Genomic DNA, 19,880 nt, shown 5'->3' on the forward strand with positions numbered 1-19,880 from the left:
TGTCGGCCTAAATTCCCCTAATACATAAATTCAGCAATGGACTAAATTTTCAATAGTGACCAAAAATCGCCATTAGTACCGTCCCAATGACGCATTCATCTAGATAAAATTGATAAATAGCAGATTTTTAGCGATCCATACACGGGAAAAAAATCCTATTCCATTTTCATGACTAAAAAATCATGAAATCAAAAAACATGCCATCTTATGAAATCATATGATTCATGATTTCGTTATGGTAATTCATGATTTCATAATGCAGCGGAATCATGACCGCTTCAAGCGTTACATGGAAAACCGTGTTCACCGCACTACATAGATATCTCTTATACGCCTCAGCAGCTCAGCAATAAAGTGTCGTCAAGTCGTTATATGTTTCTCCAAAGTTTATTAGCTGAAAGTTTAGTGTTCAGTTGATGCGAAAATAATTCCTGGTTGAACTTATTTATTTCATAATTTGTTTTGTTTCTTATCAGAGTAGAATTATTCCAATTCCAAAATCTTAAGCATCGGTACGATTTTTGAACATTTTTTTTTTATTTGGGAAGTGATCCATGGTTTTGTTTTGTTTTTAATGTTTGCGATACAATCCAAATCTTAAAGTTACCTGGATGAAACGGAAAAGCAATCTAAATTTTAAAACTAGGTGAAATTTAACTAAAGAACAGTCTAAAATACACCACAGTTTTAAGTATCAAGTGTTAACAACTGTAAAACTACTGGTAAGGTAAGTAAAGCCCGATCTGAGAAATGTTTTTGATGTTTCCGGGAAATAATTTAGCAACCGTATTCACACCATCACACAATGTTTCCATCGTTCTAAAGTTTTTCTACTAACTTGCCATAAAACGTAGTCGAGTCGATTATTGAAATGTGCTTAATCATGTAAATTTCAAATTATTATAAATAAAATTTAAATTTTTAATGCAACATGGTACATGGGTCATTCCACCTCAAGTGGAGTCTAGGCACTTCAAAATCAAAAAAGGCGTTTGTTCAGAATTTCAAAATAAGCTTTTTGGCTAAGTTTGGCTAAAATCGATGACATCGACCACAACTTTTTAAAATTCTGTACCCACTTGAGCTGGAATGACCCACATACATACATCATTTCTTTCGCCCTGAAAAATATATCTGAAGAAAGAAGAGAACATAAGAAATAAAGTGCACCCCACTACCCCGTAACGTGGAGTAAGATCTACCACCGCTTCCTAGTCCTGACTACTTCAAACTAGGGGAGCATGATTTTGAAGTAATCAAAGGAACACATCTTAGTCCTTCTTACTTTTTATGGCCTTGTTAATAGTGATAAGTCGTCAGGTTGCCTGTACCGAGGATGATCTTGAAACAATGAAAAAATGAGTTAGTTAGTCTTCATCTTTGTGATTCCTACACACTCAGTGACGATTTGCGTGTTCGGTTATTTTTTACCGGAAAAATCTGTAATTGCAGAATAATAAAGATTTTTCGGTATACTAAATTAGGGTGTTCATTAGCTACGTAGACAGTTTTTTTTTTGGGATTCTTGACCCCCTCCCCTTCCCCTGCGTAAACAATTGTTCATAAATATTTGTTTTTTTAATTTGTATGGGCCGTGGATCATTGCCAAACAACCCCACACCCCCATTGACTGTCTACGTAGTTAATGAAGAGCCCCTTAATGTTGCCAATATTCGGTAAAGATTTAACGAAGTTTCGGTAATCTGAGTATATAATTACTGAACACTGTAAAAAAATACAAAACTATCTGTAAAATATGGCAAACGCCGAATTCGGTAAAAAATTACCGACCACACTGTAAAAGGCAAATTAGTTTACCGAACCTCGGTATATTCAGACTGTAAAAGCGTGGGACGAATTTGTTTACACATAACCGCAACAACCGAAAAGTCAAAATTAAAATGTAATTTTTATCATGGAACAGGTATGGAAGCAAATTTAAGACCAGGGTAACGCATCATTGAAAAAAGTAAGTTTCAAAATATTAATTTCTGCCTACTAGATTTTATCCGAGCGCCGTGGATCCAGAAAAACCCAGCAGGATAGTGAAAAACCCTCTTAAAGGGCTTGGAACGTAAAATTTTATAGGCCGAACACATCTTTACGTAGGGCCATATCTGGAAGTCTCGAACAATTGCACAATATGCTGGAATAATCTGGCGATTCGAATTGGACTTGAAATGAGGGAAGCATTTGAAATTTTGATCGAATCGATCTTCATATTTAAAACTGTACCGGCACCGTCAGACAAACAATTCTTCCTATTCTTCGGAGCAATGCTTAGCGTTGAAATTGTGTCCAGACTAGGAACACGATGCACGCGTTGAAGTAATCTTGCAGGCATTTATATTTTTAGTTTTACGGAACATTTAGACATTTCATCAAAAAAAAATTGTTTACTGATCGTTCGGTAGTCATTTTGTTTACCAAACAGATTACCGAACGTTCAATTTCTAATTGTGTTGTTCTCTATCTATTCGTTGCTCTCTAGTGGTTTAGACTAGGGTTCTGATGAATGATCATTATCGATGTAATTTCTCAATTTTATTGCTAAGGAATCAAATTTTGACCGACAAACGGACGCTCCTTTTGAAGGTGCTCTCACTCTTCGAAGCGTATAAATAACGGGTCCCTTAAATTAGAACCGATTCCTTGCGATGAAGGCAAGAATGACAACTGTATCAAAACCGGTACTTCATCATTTCGCAATAGGGCTGAACTAATACGACATGCACTAAACTAAGGACACGGGATATACTACAATAGATCGAATTACTAGTCACAGTGTTTTTATGTCCAGAGGAAAAAAATCCTCGTTGTTCAACTCAATTCCATTTTACGGTACCTACACACTTAGAAAAAATCATGTAAATTTAGGTGCTCTGAGACTGACATATACGAGCGTCAATTTTGACATAAAATTGAGTCATAATAGACGCGAAATTCAGCTCAATCAAACGTACTTTTATTCGAGTAACGAACTTTTCAGTCTCGGAGCACTTAATTTTACACGACATGTTTGTTTACGTCTCATCCTTTATGTCAAAGATGGATTCCGTCACGTGTAAAATTAGATATTTCTAAGTGTGTACTGTTGTTTTGTCAATCAACTAACCGCTTTAATAAAAGTATCAATTACCAGTGAAACGCTACCGTAAAAACATCAGATAAGGCTCTGATACGTAAAAGATTCGAGTAGCACCCCGTACATTGATACGGATGAGGAACTCGCGAATGATAAGCATCTTTTGATTATTCTTCTTGACAATGACTAGTACTTGTGGGTCAACTTTGGAGAATTTATTACTAAAGCGATAAGTAGTAGATTGAGAAACGTAATAATTACTGTTTGAAGTTTAAATTAGTAGTCCAGCGTATATATGATGATGATGATGGTCCAACCTCTACAAAGTTTTGAGCTGGACGATTTAGCTTTAATATAATTAAGTATGACCTCCTCACCAGGTTAGCAAACAAAAAACGAACTGGTTACAATTACAGATATAAATTCCATCAAAAAATCAGTTGCTTCACACCGATATAAATGTGAAAAAGCTTAGGCGTTCACCTCTTAGTTCGCCTTTTTGTCCACTTCAAAATTTCAGAAGCATTTCCAGCGATCAAGAGTTCATGGAATAATCAACAAAGCATTCTAATACACTAGCAACCCACAATATAATGCTATCGTAATTTTTAGCAACGTCAGGAATGCTCACGAGCCCCGACATTCAGTCAGAAAACTTTACGACTAATTAAACAGCATCTTGCGAATAAGCTTGAAAATTATATGTTTTTTGTAATTTAGTCCTCTACATCTGTAATTCGTGCGCAAGACTCAAACCTTTGTAGACTACTGACAATTTGTTTTATTCACTGCTAATATTAAATCAAATATCAAAAAGTCATCATCACTATCGTGGCGAATGCAATAATAATTGCAGTGCTACAATAATTATTAAAAAGTCATAATGACAATTATCCAAACAAAATGATCCGTTACAAACTTTGTCAAGATACATAATTTGTCAATTCATAAAATACAATCACTGGATAACTGTTCAAAACACAATTTTAATGTGTGTAATGCAGTGTCTCTTAAATTCTGTAAGTGTTGCTGAACGTTTTATATGTCTAGGCATCGAATTGAAAACATTTATTCCTTTATAATATAACGAATTTTGTGAAGCACAAGTCAAGAAATGTGCTGTTCTAATTTCAACCGCATTTCTAGTATATAGCATAGATATAGCAAATCACTTCCTGTTTCAATTCAATCAAACAAATATGGAGGCAGCAAACTGTTAACTAATTTAAAATTTAACACCATAGTCAAATATACAATTCTTTGCTTCACCGACAACCATTGTAAGGCGTCCAGCATTAAAGTTGAGGAATTGAATCTATTACATCTCAAAATCAAACGCATTGTTTTATTCGCGCTGTAATTTTTTGATATTTGTGTTTCATTGGCCAAAAGTAAAATGGAAGGAGGATGATGAATGAGGAGCAGTCTTCTTTTTTTCTTCTTTCCTTTATTTAACGTCGGTCCCTGTTCCGCAATCTAGTGCCAATCACCGACGGACATCGATTGCCATCCATTGACGGCAATCGAATGTGCAGGAAGGCAGCTTCCACACCTGCGTAGGATATCGCACCCATTCAACACACATGGGCCGGGACCAACGGCTTTACTTCCCTTCCGAAGGAAGACGTGACCAGAGATTTTTATACCTCAGAAAAATCACACCGACCTCGACTGGGATTGAACCCTGTTAGAAAGCAGTCACGCTTACCACTACACCACCGGCGCCGGCAGATGAGGAGCAGTGATTGATTTGTAAAGCTGCCACCCAACCGGTGGATGTAAGATTCGCTTACAATTATGTGGGATTCATCATCAGAGGATGTAAGTGGAGACCGCATGAACCGAGGATGCGATATACCTAGCTGCGGTCCGATGTAAGAAAATTGGAGACCGAAAAGTGTGGAGTGTATTAGTGAGTGAAATTAATTATGTCGAAAAAAATAGAAAAAAGGTTGCCGACTGGACTCGAACCACGGACGTTGCGACTATCAGACCTGTGCTTTCTCCACTGCTCTCTCTATGCTTTTGATTTTGGACAGCCTAAAAGCAAACATGAAGCGCTCATTTTCTCGCATGCTCGGCTTCGTATGCTTTTTCTGCAGGAGAGATTCGAGATAAGTGTGTGCGTCGTTCTACAATGTTCTACAATGTGCGTCGTTCTACAAGCTTACTGGTGTAGTCGAAAGCTTAGAAAGAACACGAAATAAAAAAGACTAAAAACCATTACATCGCTTGCATGGTCAAATTCTAACATTCGTCGCGATGTTCATGAACAGAGGATGATAGGAAACGGAACTAACATTCATTGTAATAGATTTTTGGTTTGCGTGTAATGATGACGCACTCGTCTATTTTTGATCGCATCTCGATTTTGACAAGAAACCGCTTCGAATATGGTGCCTCCACTGTAGTCTCATTTCTCAGCATCAATTACAACAGAGACATTCTCATTTACTCGATTCCACGAAATAACCATAAATTTAGTTTTACTTTTATTCAACTTCAACTGCTTATACTTCACCCATCAGCTTAGCGAACGCAAATTTTCATTCAAGGGTATGTAAAGCGATGAATTACTAATGTCAATATTTTTATGTGATGAGATTTTAACTCGTAGCCTTTAGCGTGAGAGCTATTGATACTATTCTCTTCATCGGGTAAATTCAGCCCAGTGGCAGGCGCGTAAGCAACATGTTATACCTACCGTGACAGCGTGCCCAGCACAGCAAAATAAACGATTTGAGCCCGGGACATGCTGCCTACTGTCAAACGCTGCTGATGGTATAGGCCTCGTCACTGGCCTGGGTCTATTGCCCGGTCAATACATGGATTGGTGGAGTTGTAAAGAGACTGCAAGGCTTGACATTTGACCAAAGCATTCTTATCAATACTTCAGTGTGAACGCCAATGCTCCATGTTTAGCTCTGTGTTCATGCAGTCTTGAAGCTTTTAATGCTTTTTTAGCCTTTTTTTTAATTAATAAGTTAATTTTGGCCTCATGGCTCATGGAATTTCTCAAAGTTGGTCGTAGTAAACAAAAGGTTGAGAACTTTGCATGCTTTGTCATGCTTAGGGTAGTTGAAAAACAATCGAACCCGAAAAGATTCTCGACCGGGTCGGGAATTGATCCCGCTGCTTCCAACATAGTACGCCTTCCCTTTACTAATTTAGACATTGGAGATCCATAAGTTCATTTTACTGTTAACTGTGAAAGCCTGATCAGTATATTGGCTGTTTCTATCTGGTTCGAAAAAAAAAACACAAAGCTTTCGAAGTCTAGGCCATCTATTGGCAAAATGAACACTCGAAGAGCGCCTGCGCTCGACTGCATCCTCTCTGATAAAGCTTTGAATTTAGGGTAGGTACACCATTTGTATACTTATTTATTTTTCGTCAATTAAGATCAGACCGTTTAGATACAATAATAATTACATTTTGTGTCTAACTTCTAAACAATATTATATTCAAAAAACTAGACTAAACAGAATATTGTTTACATTGTATTACTTTTGCGTATTCATAATTAAGGAATTGAATTGAAGTGTTACTTCAATTTGGCTTTTGTCATTGTAAAGTCATTAGTTTCGTCTGCTTATTGTAAGTTGTCATGATCTGATTCAAAGATCCAAATTTGCCATAGTTTGTACGATGGTGGCTTGTAATAACAATATTTCGATTTAGTAGTTGCCGCTATATAATAATTCTTTTTTTTTTTGAGTGATATCGTTTATTTGAATACCATTGCAAATTTGCGGCGCTCTTTTAATATTTGGATGCTGATAAACATGTAGCAGGTTTCAAATGATGGAAGAGGATATGTTGTCCTGCCTAATTTCGTTCTTTGTGCGTAACTGGAAAAGGTGACCAAACTACGCTACAATATTCCAGTATTGACCTTACATAAGCAATGTATAATGTTTTTAATGTGTACGGGTTCTCAAAAATGTGACTTAAATGTTTTATAAATCCAAATATATTAATTGCTCTGTTAATGATTTGGTTATAATGGTCAATGAATGTTAGTTTTTAATCTAAGATAACTCTTAAACACCTAATTCTTCAACACTTTTCTACTGGCAGATTTCCTAGAACTATTGTTATGTCTGGTGTGTTTCGTTTCCAACTAAAAGCCATTGTATAAAGTTTATCTTTATTTGTTTGTTTATTTTTTTATTGTTATTCGTCTTCAACTATGCCGCACAGATGCCGCAAGATCCTATAGCTCCTCGTTTTTTTACAGCACTTATTGTAATGACAGCGGTGCCGGTGGTGTAGTGGTAAGCGTGATAGCCTCTCACCCCATCAGGCCTGGTTTCAATCCCAGCCGGCGCCACCGGGATGTTCTGAAGCATAACATTGTAACCGTTCGCGAAGAATGCTTGAGGTTCAAGTGAAACTCGGTGGCTTAAGCGCTGCTCTCTTTAAGAGAGACCACCGGTCGGGTTTTCTTTGCCCGACTTAGAATTTTAACCTTAGAGGACCACTCGAACGGTAGTATTTAAAAGCCTTCCTCAATGAAAGTTGAAACTTATGACGGAAACTAATATTTATTGAAAGGACACCTTTATCCGATCCATTTACCATCAGGAAAACCAGCAATCTCAAAGAAATCCACAAATTATAGTCCTAATTTTCATTAAACCTTACGAACCAAGCTAGAGTGAATGTGTCTGATGCGAATCCAAGACGAGCCCAAGAACTCCATGACACGCGAGCCAGCTAAAAAACTGTGACGGAAAATTAAGTAACAACGAAAAACTTCAAATTTCAATCTATATTCTCATCATTCTTCTACATTCATTAGGGTTGGACTCGGTTAAAAAAAAACAAACTTTCCGTGGCCATGAACAAAAAGTACGAACAACCTGCGCAGGTTTTTTGATGCGATGCGATGCGATGATGGTGACGGACGAAACGGTGATGGCGACTGATGGAGCGGCAATGGCGGCCCGTGACCTTACCAAGGTCCTGGCGATGGTGACTGTCGACCTTTACGACGACCTGTGACAATGGCGCCGGTCTCGGAATGGCGCCGATGTAGCTGCGGTAATGGCATGCAGCGACGAAAAGTGACCCACGTGCGGTATGGCCGAAATTAGAGGTGTGGAGGTAGTGGTGGCTGGACGGAAGGCTTCCGATTTATTTTCGAGAGAGCTGAGCATCGACGGTGTCGAGCTTTTCCCGGGAGATTCGCTCCGCGGAGGAGAGACCAACGTACCGTCGCACGGCTTCGCATATTATGTTTCCGCTATGACCGCCCGAAATGAAATTGAGATCTCCCCCCTCTTTGCTTAAAATCCAAACCGAGGTACGCAATTGGCTTCGTACTTCTGTCCAACGCGACATCACAAAATTACCCATCTAATATATAAATTTACAAAATTAATCAAAAATTACCTTTTTGTATTTAGAAACACTATTTACACAGCGGTTTGAAACGCGAACTACTTGCTTCAGGCAAGAAAAATCTAATTGCACAAAAAGAACTATTGAATTAATTAACTGACTCGAACGATTCTTTGAAATTAATCACCTTTATCTTTTTGAAATTTATCACCTTTATCGCGTCAAACACTGCTGCTCTCCAGCCGATTTGTTAGCGAAATGACAGAGACTAGAATTTCTTTTTCCCAAGAAACCACGGAATTTCTTAAAGATAAAAGGATCGGATCTGGTGCGAAAAATCAATGTTCGACTTCGCCATTTTACTCAGGTGTTCATTTGAATCCTATCGCTATCACGTATTTACCAAGCTATAAAGTAAAGCTACATCTGCTAGCTTGCTATTAAAACTTCATATCTACACGCAAACCAAAAATCTATTACAATGAATGTTAGTTCCGTTTCCTATCATCCTCTGTTCATGAACATCGCAAAAAATGTTTGAAATTGACCATGCAGGCGATGTAATGGTTTTTTGTCTTTTTTTATTTCGTGTTCGATCTACGCTTTCGACTATACCAGTAAGCTTGTAGAACGACGCACATTGTAGAACATTGTAGAACGACGCACACACTTGTCTGGAATCTCTCCAGCAGAAAAAGCATACGAAGTCGAGTATGCGAGAAAATGAGCGCTTCATGTTTGCTTTTAGGCTATCCATATTCAGAAGCATGGAGAGAGCAGTGGAGAGAGCACAGGTCTGATAATCGCAACGTTCGTGGTGTCTAGTCCAGTCGGCAGTCTGTTTCCAATTTTTTTCGACATAACTAATATACCTCACTAATACACTCTACATTTTTCGGTCTCCTTTTTTTTTTTTTTTTTTTTTTTTTTTTTTTTTTTCTTTTTTTTTTTAACTCTTTATTTGTTCCAAATTCAAAATAAATTACATTTCATTTTAACCTAGGTGCTCCAGTTACTGCAGTAACGTACCAGCCTTAATTGTTATGATATATATCTAAGTGTTTTTACATTGTTCATGTCTTGGCAATTCAGTATTTTAAACAGGTTTTTTAACCTGCATGTCAGTATAACAATTGATATCTTAAAACTAAAAACTAAAACTAAATCTTATCTAAGTATAAAGGGAATTAATCGTTGCAATTGAGGATTGCAACGATTTTTGCCTGAAATTATTAATTATTTTGTTGGACATTTGTGCTAAAGTCTCAACATTCGAAATTCTATGTACTTCGGTTGTACTGTACCAGGGAGGCAACTTCAAAATCATTTTCAGAATTTTGTTCTGAATCCTTTGAAGTGCTTTTTTCCTGGTAGTGCAGCAACTAGACCATATTGGCACAGCGTAAAGCATGGCCGGTCTAAAAACTTGTTTAAATATTAGAAGTTTATTCGTCAGGCAAAGTTTGGATTTCCTGTTTATAAGAGGATACAAACATTTAATATATTTGTTACATTTGGCTTGAATGCCCTCAATGTGATCTTTAAAAGTTAATTTTTGGTCAAGTATTAATCCAAGATATTTCACTTGGTTTGACCAGGAAATTGGAACTCCGTTCATAGTGACTATGTGACTACTACTAGGTTTCAAAAACGAAGCTCTAGGCTTATGTGGAAATATTATAAGTTGAGTTTTGGAAGCGTTGGGAGAAATCTTCCATTTTTGTAAATAAGAAGAGAAAATATCTAAACTTTTCTGCAGTCTGCTGCAAATAACACGAAGACTTCTTCCTTTAGCGGAAATGCCTGTGTCATCAGCGAACAAAGATTTGTGGCAACCCTGAGGCAAATCAGGGAGGTCCGAAGTGAAAATGTTATACAATATAGGCCCAAGAATGCTACCCTGAGGAACTCCTGCTCTAACAGGTAGTCGATTAGATTTGGAATTTTGATAATTTACCTGCAGAGTTCTGTCAGTTAAATAATTTTGAACTAATTTCATAATATAAAGTGGAAAATTAAACTTTTTCAATTTAGCAATCAAACCTTCATGCCAAACACTGTCGAATGCTTTTTCTATGTCTAGAAGAGCAACTCCAGTTGAGTGGCCTTCAGATTTGTTTGAACGAATTAAATTGTTAACTCTTAAGAGTTGATGAGTAGTTGAATGCCCATGGCGAAATCCAAACTGCTCATCTGCAAAAATTGAGTTCGTATTGATGTGAAGCATCATTCTATTCAAAATTATCTTTTCAAAAAGTTTACTTATTGAAGAAAGCAAACTTATTGGACGGTAGCTAGAAGCTTCAGCTGGATTTTTATCCGGCTTCAAAATTGGAACAACTTTTGCATTTTTCCATTTATCAGGAAAGTATGCCAAATGGAAACATCTGTTAAATAATTTTACCAAGAAAGACAAGGTACTCTCTGGGAGTTTTTTGATGAGGATATAGAAAATTCCATCATCACCTGGAGCTTTCATATTTTGAAATTTTTTAGTTATAGACCTTACTTCGTCCAAATCAGTCCCCCAGGAATCATCAAAAATATTTTCCCGAGAGAAAATATTCAGAAAATCCCGAGCAACCTGATTCTCAATAGGACTAGTAAGACCCAAACTGAAATTATGGGAACTCTCGAATTGCTTAGCAAGTTTCTGAGCTTTTTCCAAATTTGTGATCAAAATTTTACCACCTTCTTTAAGCGCTGGAATAGGCTTTTGAGGTTTTTTCAAAATTTTTGTGAGTTTCCAAAAGGGTTTGGAACTCGGGTCTAATTTAGAAATATTATTTTCAAAAGTTTTGTTCCTCAGGGCAGAGAATCGCTTTTTAATTTGTTTTTGCAAATCCCGCCAGATAACTTTCATGGCAGGATCGCGTGTTCTTTGATATTGTCTCCTACGGACATTTTTAAGACGGATCAAGAGCTGAAGATCATCGTCTATTATAATTGAATCGAATTTAACCTCGCATTTTGGTACTGAGGCAGCTCTTGCTTCAACTATAGAAGTAGTCAGAGATTCAAGAGCATAATTAATTTCATCTTTGGTTTGCAAAGGAATGTTTGGATCGAAGTTATATTCCATAAATGTTCGATACTGCTCCCAATCAGCTCTATGGTAATTGAAAGTAGAGCTGTTGGGATTACAAATTATTTCTTGGGATATTTCAAAAGTTACTGGAAGGTGATCAGAACCGAAGTCAGCATGGGTAACCAATTGGCTACAAAGTTGACATGAATCAGTTAAGACCAAATCAATAGTGGAGGGATTTCTTGCAGAAGAAAAGCATGTTGGGCTGTTTGGATATTGAATAGTGTAATAACCTGCAGAACAATCATCAAACAGAATATTACCATTGGAATTGCTTTGAGCATTATTCCATGAGCGGTGTTTTGCATTAAAATCACCAATAATGAAGAATTTAGACCTATGACGGGTAAGTTTCTGGAGGTCACCCTTGAGAAAATTCTTTTGCTGGCCTACGCATTGGAATGGCAAATAGGCAGCTATAAACGTAAGTTGTCCAAATTTTGTTTCAACAGAAACCCCCAAAGTTTCAAAAACTTTGGTTTCAAATGAAGAAAGAATTTTATGTTTGATTCGTCTATGAATAATGATGGCAACGCCACTACAGGGTCCATCAAGACGATCATTTCTATAAATCAAGTAATTTGCGTCCTTCTTAACCTTATGGGCAGGTTTAAGGAACGTTTCAGTTATAACGGCAATATGCACGTTATGAACTCTTAAAAAGTTAAATAGCTCGTCTTCATTATCTTTAAGAGATCGAGCATTCCAATTTACAATATTTAATGCTTTAAAATCCATTACTGAATTTTAAAGTCATGACAATATTATTTGCAAATTTTACTCCAGTTTGAATAGCATCAAACATGGAGTTAGATTTAAGCATATCAGAAATCATGTCAATTAATGAATTCTGTAAAAATTCCATTTTGGGGGCAGTAATGCTTCCTAAGTCAAAATTGTCAAAATTTCCATTAGAACGTTGGTTAGTATTTTGATTTCTACCCGCTGCAATAGCAGCATAGGTAGCTCCATTAACTCGCTGAACATTGTTAGCAGCGAGGGGAGTAGGTACAGATGAAACATTTGAAGCAGGGGAGATATTTGTACCTACGGGTACGAATGTAGAATTTGTTCCTCGCTGACCGTTGTTAACAGCAGAGGAATTTGTACCTGGTCGGAAACGTGGAGCGTTTCCTACCTGACGGTTAGAACGAGATTGTAGGATCGCTTTGCGAGTCTTACATTCCCAAAAATTGGATTTGTGGTTTTCACCACAATTTGAACATTTAAATTTCTTAGGATCTTCCTTCACAGGACAGTCGTCCTTTGCGTGAGAGGAATCACCACAATTCATGCATTTAGCTGGCATGTAGCAATTTTTAGTTCCGTGACCCCATCCCTGGCACTTACGGCACTGGGTGAGGTTTTGGAAATTTCCTCCAGTCTTCCTGAAGTGTTCCCACTTCACTCGGACATGGAGCATAAGGCTAGCTTTTTCTAAGGCCTTAAGGTTGTTTAGTTCACTAGACTTGAAGTGAACTAAATAAAAATCATTAGAAATCCCGTTGCGCGAATCGCCAGGACGGGATTTCATTTTCATTTTGATTACTTGGAGTGGCACAACTCCAAGTAATTTTGCCAGTTCATCTTTGATCTGATCCAGGGATTCACCACTGGGCAGTCCTTTCATGACAACCTTGAACACACGTTCAGTTTTGGTGTCGTAAGTAAAAAATTTGTGCTTCTTCTCAGTAAGATACTTGAGAAGACATTTAAATCCGTCCAAGGTTTCAGCCAATACACGGCATTCACCCCGACGTCCAATTTGTAGTGAAAACTTAACTTTCACGAAATTCAAAAGTTCCATGCGAAGAGCATGGAAATCGGTAGTGGTTATCACAATAGGGGGAATCTTTTCCTTCTTGGCATTAAGCCGGGAAAGTTTACTAGAATTTTTCTTGGATGATGGATCATTCTCATCATCCGTGAGCAAATCAAATTGATTACTCAAATTAATTTCATCAGAAGGGGGGTCAAGAGTTTGCCCCTTTCTTTTGCGTTTAGGCGCCATGGCGGCAGTAAATTTTTATCCAAATCGACTTCCAAGCAGATTACTATAAGAATCTGAAGGATCGAAGAGGAATTTTCCAAATCGATATCCAAGAAGGATTACCTCGGGTAGGGTCCAAACAAGGATCGAAGAGGAATAAGAGTTGAACAAGGTAGAAAATTTTTACAGGTTGAGCACTGAAAAGTGCTGTTTAAATTTGTTGTAGCTTTAGGTAGTAGTAACACTTCCTTCAGCAAAAAGCAAATAGATCCGCACGGCAAGAGAGCACGATGCGGACTGTTTTTTTTTTTTTTTTTTTTTTTTTTTTTTTTTTTTTCGGTCTCCTATTTTCTTGCATTGGACCGCAGCTAGGTATATCGCATCCTCGGTTCATGCGGTCTCCACTAACATCCTCTGATGATGAATCCCACATAATTGTAAGCGAATCTTACATCCCCCGGCTGGGTGTAACCATAGTTTTTTTTCCGAGTTGGGTATTTTGATCACTGCGACCAGTACTTAGATCTATAGTTATTCTAAACTAAACTTAAAATTCAAACGAAATAAACGCACGACGTTACAACATCTCTGATCACGTCTTTCTTCGGAAGGGAAGTAAAGCCGTTGGTCCCCGGTACATGAGTTGATGGGTCGATAGGTAGGGTGCAAATGTGGGAGCTGTCTCCCTGACGTCAGTAGCATTGGTGCTCAGCACGGAGAATAAGATATACGGAAAACAAATCAGGGAAAAAAAAAACTTATTGTGATGCTACATTAATGAATTTGATTTTGAGACCAGCATGCTGGTGGCTACGGAACAGTCCTCTAAAAGATCTGGGACATCTGTAAAAGTGGTCAATTCGTGCAAGTTATTCTAGAGATTTTTATAAAATACTTGCTGTGAAGCTATATGCATTAATTAGGATCGGAGACCAAAATGTGTGCCCTAGTATCTCCGAAAGATCCTGAACAACCGTAAAAGTGGTCATTTAATGAAAAATATCCTAGATCTGTGTGCAAGTCATGGTAGTTTCCTTGATCCAGGGAAAAATTAATCATTATTGGTTGCGTTTTTAATTACCACGTAAAAATGTAGGTGATATATACACGCAAACCACAAATTAATTACAATGAATGTTAGTTCCATTTACTATCATCCTCTGTTCATGAACATCGCAGCGAATGTTAGAAGTTGACCTTCCAAACGATGCAATGATTTTTAATCTTTTTTTATTCCGTGTTCTGTATATGCTTTCACCTACACAAGCAAGCATTTGCCTTGAATGTTATGTATAACATGGTAGAACGACGCACAGTGGGGCAGCGAAGCCATTTGCGTGGCCAAAACTTCTAGCGCCGTTGGTTTGCTTTCTACAGCAATACAATGTTCTACAAAGTTGCTCAATATTAAAAGTGCCATCTTTTGAAAGTTTCATATTAGTTAATTTTTACGCCGCATAGGTGGCGCTCCAGTCTATCTTTTGAACGGAGCATCCTAGCCGAATAGTTTTTCCTGCAAAGTTGTGTAATTTGAAGTGTTGAGAAATGTTGTCGAAGACATTGAAACTCTATGACTCACATTAAACGAGATAACGGGCAATTAGGAAAACTCTAAAATTGGATTTTCCCCTTTTTTCACCTAGGTACGTCAAATGTATAAGTTTTATACTCTGCTAATTATCAAAATGGTTTGAATCATCCAAGAAATACCCATTATTTTATATATTATGCTTTATTATAAAGTTATTAACATAAATGTTTAAAAAAAGTGATGCATAAAAATGTCGATGAATATTGCATATTGTAAATTCATTCAAATTTGTTGAAATGTTGCTTTGTGTGTAAAACATGATAAGATGTTATTGATCTGAATAGATTACACACAATCAGAAACACAAATTATAATGCTTATTATGATTTTTAATCCAACTGCGGTTCTCACTGAGCATTTTGTCTACTTTCCAATTGTTAAGTTGTACATCAGTTATGCAACATGACTTCTTGCATGGATGAGTAATTCCTATATGTGGCGTAAAAATGAACTAATATGAAACTTTCAAAAGATGGCGCTTTTAATATTGAGCAACTTTGTAGAACATTGTATCGCTGTAGAAAGCAAACCAATGGCGCTAGAGGTTTTGGCCACGCGAATGGCTTCGCTGCCCCACTGTGCTACGCACCCACTTGCCTCGATTCTCTCCAGTAGAAAAACAAACGAAGCCAAGTATGCGAGGAAATGAGCCCTCTTGTTTGCTTTTAGCCTAATCATATCCCAAAGCATGGATAGAGCAGTGGACAAAGCAAAATTATGATAATCGCAACGTTTGTGGTTCGGCGGTCGGTACCCCAGTCGGCACTTTTTGTTTTCAACATGATTAATTTCACTCACTAATACACTCCACATTTTTCTTTCTCCATTTTCTTGCATTGAACTGAAGCTCAGTATATCGCATCCTCGGTTCATGCGGTCTCCACTAACATCCTCTGATGATGAATCCCTCATAATTGTAAGCAAATCTTACATCCCCCGGTTGGGTGTATCGTATGAAGGAAGTGCCATCTAATTTCACTTTTTTCTTCACCGCATGAACTTGAAGGGCTTGGGTAAGATTCCTCTTTAACGCATTTGAAACCCACAAACAACAACAAGAACACTTAAAATTCATCGCTTTTAAAACACTGGCTGTACAGGATATCTTTGGATTAACAGAGCTTTTGATTCCTTACTGATTATTTCACTTCTAAGTTCATCCTTAAATATATGTACCACCATGCACTGTACCTATGAACGAACACATTACCTACCAAGTTTTCCGTATGATTTAAGCATGTGCTCTGTCTAGGTAGCTATTGCCTTTTTTTGCCTTATTCACTTTGCATAAATAGACCAGCAGAAGCAGAAAATTGATATGGATTATGTGACTATATCAGCTATGTACCAATGGAGACGCAAGGTAGTCTAGTCGTATTGGAGTAATGAGCAATATTTCTAAACATGATAATTTCAAAAAAATCGTAATTCAAAAACGAAGAAAAATACATCGCTGATTTTTTTATGTTGTGTAAAATAGCCTAAATTTTCAAATAAAAACGTGTTACGCTTATTGTCTACAAACTCTGAAAAACATAAAAAAAAGCAAATACAATCAAAATTCTTCTATACACCCAACCGGTGGATGTAAGATTCGCTTACAATTATGTCGGATTCATCATCAGAGGATGTAAGTGGAGACCGCATGAACCGAGGATGCAATATACCTAGCTGCGGTCCAATGCAAGAGAATTGGAGACCGAAAAATGTGGAGTGTATTAGTGAGTGAAATGAATTATGTCGAAAAAAATTGGAAAAAGGTTGCCGACTGGGACTGTGCTTTCTCCACTGCTCTCTCCATGCTTCTGAATTGGACAGCCTAAAAGCAAACAAGAAGCGCTCATTTCCTCTCACACTTGACTTTGTATGCTTTTTCTGCTGGAGAGATTCGAGGCAAGTGTGTGCGTCGTTCTAGAATGTTATACATAAAAATCAAGGCAAATGCTTGCTTGTGTAGATGAAAGCACAGACAGAACACGAAATAAAAAAGGCAAAAAACCATTACATCACCTGCAAGGTCAACTTCTAACATTCGCTGCGATGTTCATGAACAGAGGATGATAGGAAATGGAACTAACATTCATTGTAATAAATTTTTGGTTTGCGTGTACAAAACTCCAATTTTTAAATCTTTTTGCACTTTTCCGAAAAGCATTTTTAATAACCTTTTATTTGATATTTTGATCATTTTAATCGGCTCAGTGGTTCAAAAGTTTAAATTCACAAGACAACAGAGCCAATAAAAGTTTCAATTAGATTGACAGAACATAGTTGCATTGCTTTTCAATGCCGACCAATGACTTTTTCCATTGATAGATAATTTTTGTTAGAAATTTAAATCCTCAGTAGGCGTGTTTTTTTTTAACAAAGGCAAGTGTCACTCGAGCCATAACTGGGACAAGAAACATTCCTCTACCTGGTGGTGTCATGAGTGAGCTTTCATTCGCGAGAAATCGACGACAAAAGTCATTGTTTACAAATGCAATTACGCCCCTTTGAAATGTTGGCACTGAATTTATAAAATAACGAACATTTTGGATGACTCGAGTGACAGTTGTCTTTGATAAAAAACACGTCTACTGAGAATTCATATTTCTAAAAAAAAATCTTTTATCAATGATAAAGTCATTGGTCGTCATTGAAAAGCAATGGAACTATGTTCTGTAAATCTAATTGAAATTTTTATTGGCTCTGTTGTTTGTGAATTTTAGCTATAACGGCCTCTTTTCTGATTTTTATTTCTCAATCTATGGAATCTAAATTAAAACTATGTTTGAACGAAATTTCTAGAACAGTATAAGGAACACTATGCCGTAGACTACACATTTTTATATCATATCGGTGGACAATTCGTAGAACAAATACTTTAAAATTCTTCACTTTTTGAGATATCTTCGAGCATGAAACTAAGTCAAACATTCAATAAAATTACTTTGAATAGTCAACCATTGGTCACAAAGATGGTAGATAACACATTAAGCTTTGCTATGCAAGTAGTTACAGCAGTTTTCAGTCTCGAGATACAAATATTATAAGCCGTTTATTACCATAAAAACATAAAATTAACTTGAAGCACCTCTAAATCATCACCGATTTTGCTGAAAATTTGCACAGTAGTTCAAATAAACATGACGAACAGTAATCATGGTTGACCCGGTGCATCCCGAACATTTCTGTTAAAATGAATAGGTCTAATATATGGGCCCAAATTAGGGACGTTTAGGTCGACATTACATTCATTTCCTCTATGATTGACATTAATTATAAACAAAAATTAGCTCAACTGATTTGGATGACTGCCGATAAATAGCGGTGGGTGGACTGCACCACCCATTCGGGGGATTCTTGTGTTTCACATGGAAATTGAATGTGTTCGGAAAAAAATCAATATGGAATCTTGATGGTTAGAAAGTGTGTTCATTCTTTATCTCCCATTGAAATGGTACCGAAATTGTCTTTCATTCACATAAAGACCTTTCCTTCTTAAACTATGTTTTTGAACTTTCTATTTGGAAATTCTACTAATGCTTGACAGTTTTTACTTAGTATTTTCATCGATAAAATCAAGGAAATAGGAAACCTTTGTCAAAACTCCCGGATACGGAGCAATCGTGCACGGTTTGACACTCCAGGAAACGATTCCAACTTGAATTCCATTATTCAGTAAAGGACCACCAGAATCTCCCTAAAATAAGCAAGAGTAATATAAACCAACAAAGCTTTCAAAAGGTTACCAATATAACACTTACACTACATTGCCCCTTACCGCCCTCCGGTAAGGCTGCACAAATTTGACTAGGATAGATATGCCGCGAATGGAACTCGTTACACTGATCATTAGGCACCGCAAAATAGTCCACTTTTTGCAATGTAGTCGGCAAGTCACCATCAGTCTCCAAAAGACCCCATCCGATCAAAGTGACGTCCAAATCTGTCGCATCAAGTTCGGACCATTTGCTCGCCAATTTGACCGGCTGCACACTCTCATTGAATTCCAACGGTCTCTTCAGCTTAATCAGCGCTACGTCATTCACGTAGCTATTTGCAGCATCATAATAGGGATGGATGATCACGTCGTCGATGAGATACACGGAGTCGTCGACATCCCGGGAAATTACAGATCTACCTACTTGAATGGACTGTACAAGAGGAGTTGAATAATAATTTACGCAGTGAGCTGCGGTCAGAATCCAGTATTTGTTGATAATGCTTCCACCACAGGAATGACTTCCGGAAGCACTGCGCAGCGATATCATGAAAGGATAATCGTTGATCGATGCATCTGTACCATTAACGATCTTGGATGTCGCTGGTGCAGCTGGTTAGGAAATAGAGAATGAATTTAGGAAGATTTGAAGGCTTTTCAATTGGACTTACCTGCAGCTACGTGGATTAGCACAAGAGCGCTGATTAGCTGTGGAATCATGGCTGGTCGCTGAAATAATGAGGCTTATCGATAGGAAAGTTAAGTTTGATTGAGCCATTGTTATTATCAGTTGAGAAGCAATTGTTTTGCAATTGTCGATCGAAAGATTATCATTATCGCTTAGCGCACTCAAAATTATTTGTAAAAGCGCTTAATTTTTGCAACTTGTGCTTCAAAACATACGCTACCAATGAACAGTAGTGGTTTAAAAGGCCAAATTCGTGAAATTTTTACTGGAACTTCACCACTGGTGGTGCTGCAAAATATAACATTTTAGTTTGGCTAGATAGAGATGTGATGTCTTCAACAAAATCGAACTGTTCTCTCAAGACACTATGTTTCTATTGGTCCATA

General features: G+C 37.3%; 1 protein-coding gene across 1 annotated transcript; it reads right to left on the minus strand.

Moving 5' to 3' along the window:
* Positions 1 to 18,535: 18,535 nt before the first annotated feature.
* LOC135712065 (chymotrypsin-1-like) lies at positions 18,536 to 19,540 on the minus strand. The gene is made up of 3 exons (XM_065235049.1): positions 19,478 to 19,540; positions 18,850 to 19,418; positions 18,536 to 18,785 (listed from the first exon to the last, which is right to left on the minus strand). Exons 1-3 carry the CDS (start codon positions 19,524 to 19,526, stop codon positions 18,639 to 18,641), a joined length of 765 nt encoding a protein of 254 aa, XP_065091121.1. The 5' UTR covers positions 19,527 to 19,540; the 3' UTR covers positions 18,536 to 18,638.
* Positions 19,541 to 19,880: the final 340 nt, after the last annotated feature.

The sequence above is a fragment of the Ochlerotatus camptorhynchus genome, unplaced genomic scaffold (genome assembly GCF_037179485.1).
Source record: "Ochlerotatus camptorhynchus isolate MF236.1 unplaced genomic scaffold, CSIRO-AGI_Acam_v1.1 ptg000457l, whole genome shotgun sequence".
In the NCBI taxonomy this organism is placed as follows: Eukaryota; Metazoa; Arthropoda; class Insecta; order Diptera; family Culicidae; genus Ochlerotatus; species Ochlerotatus camptorhynchus.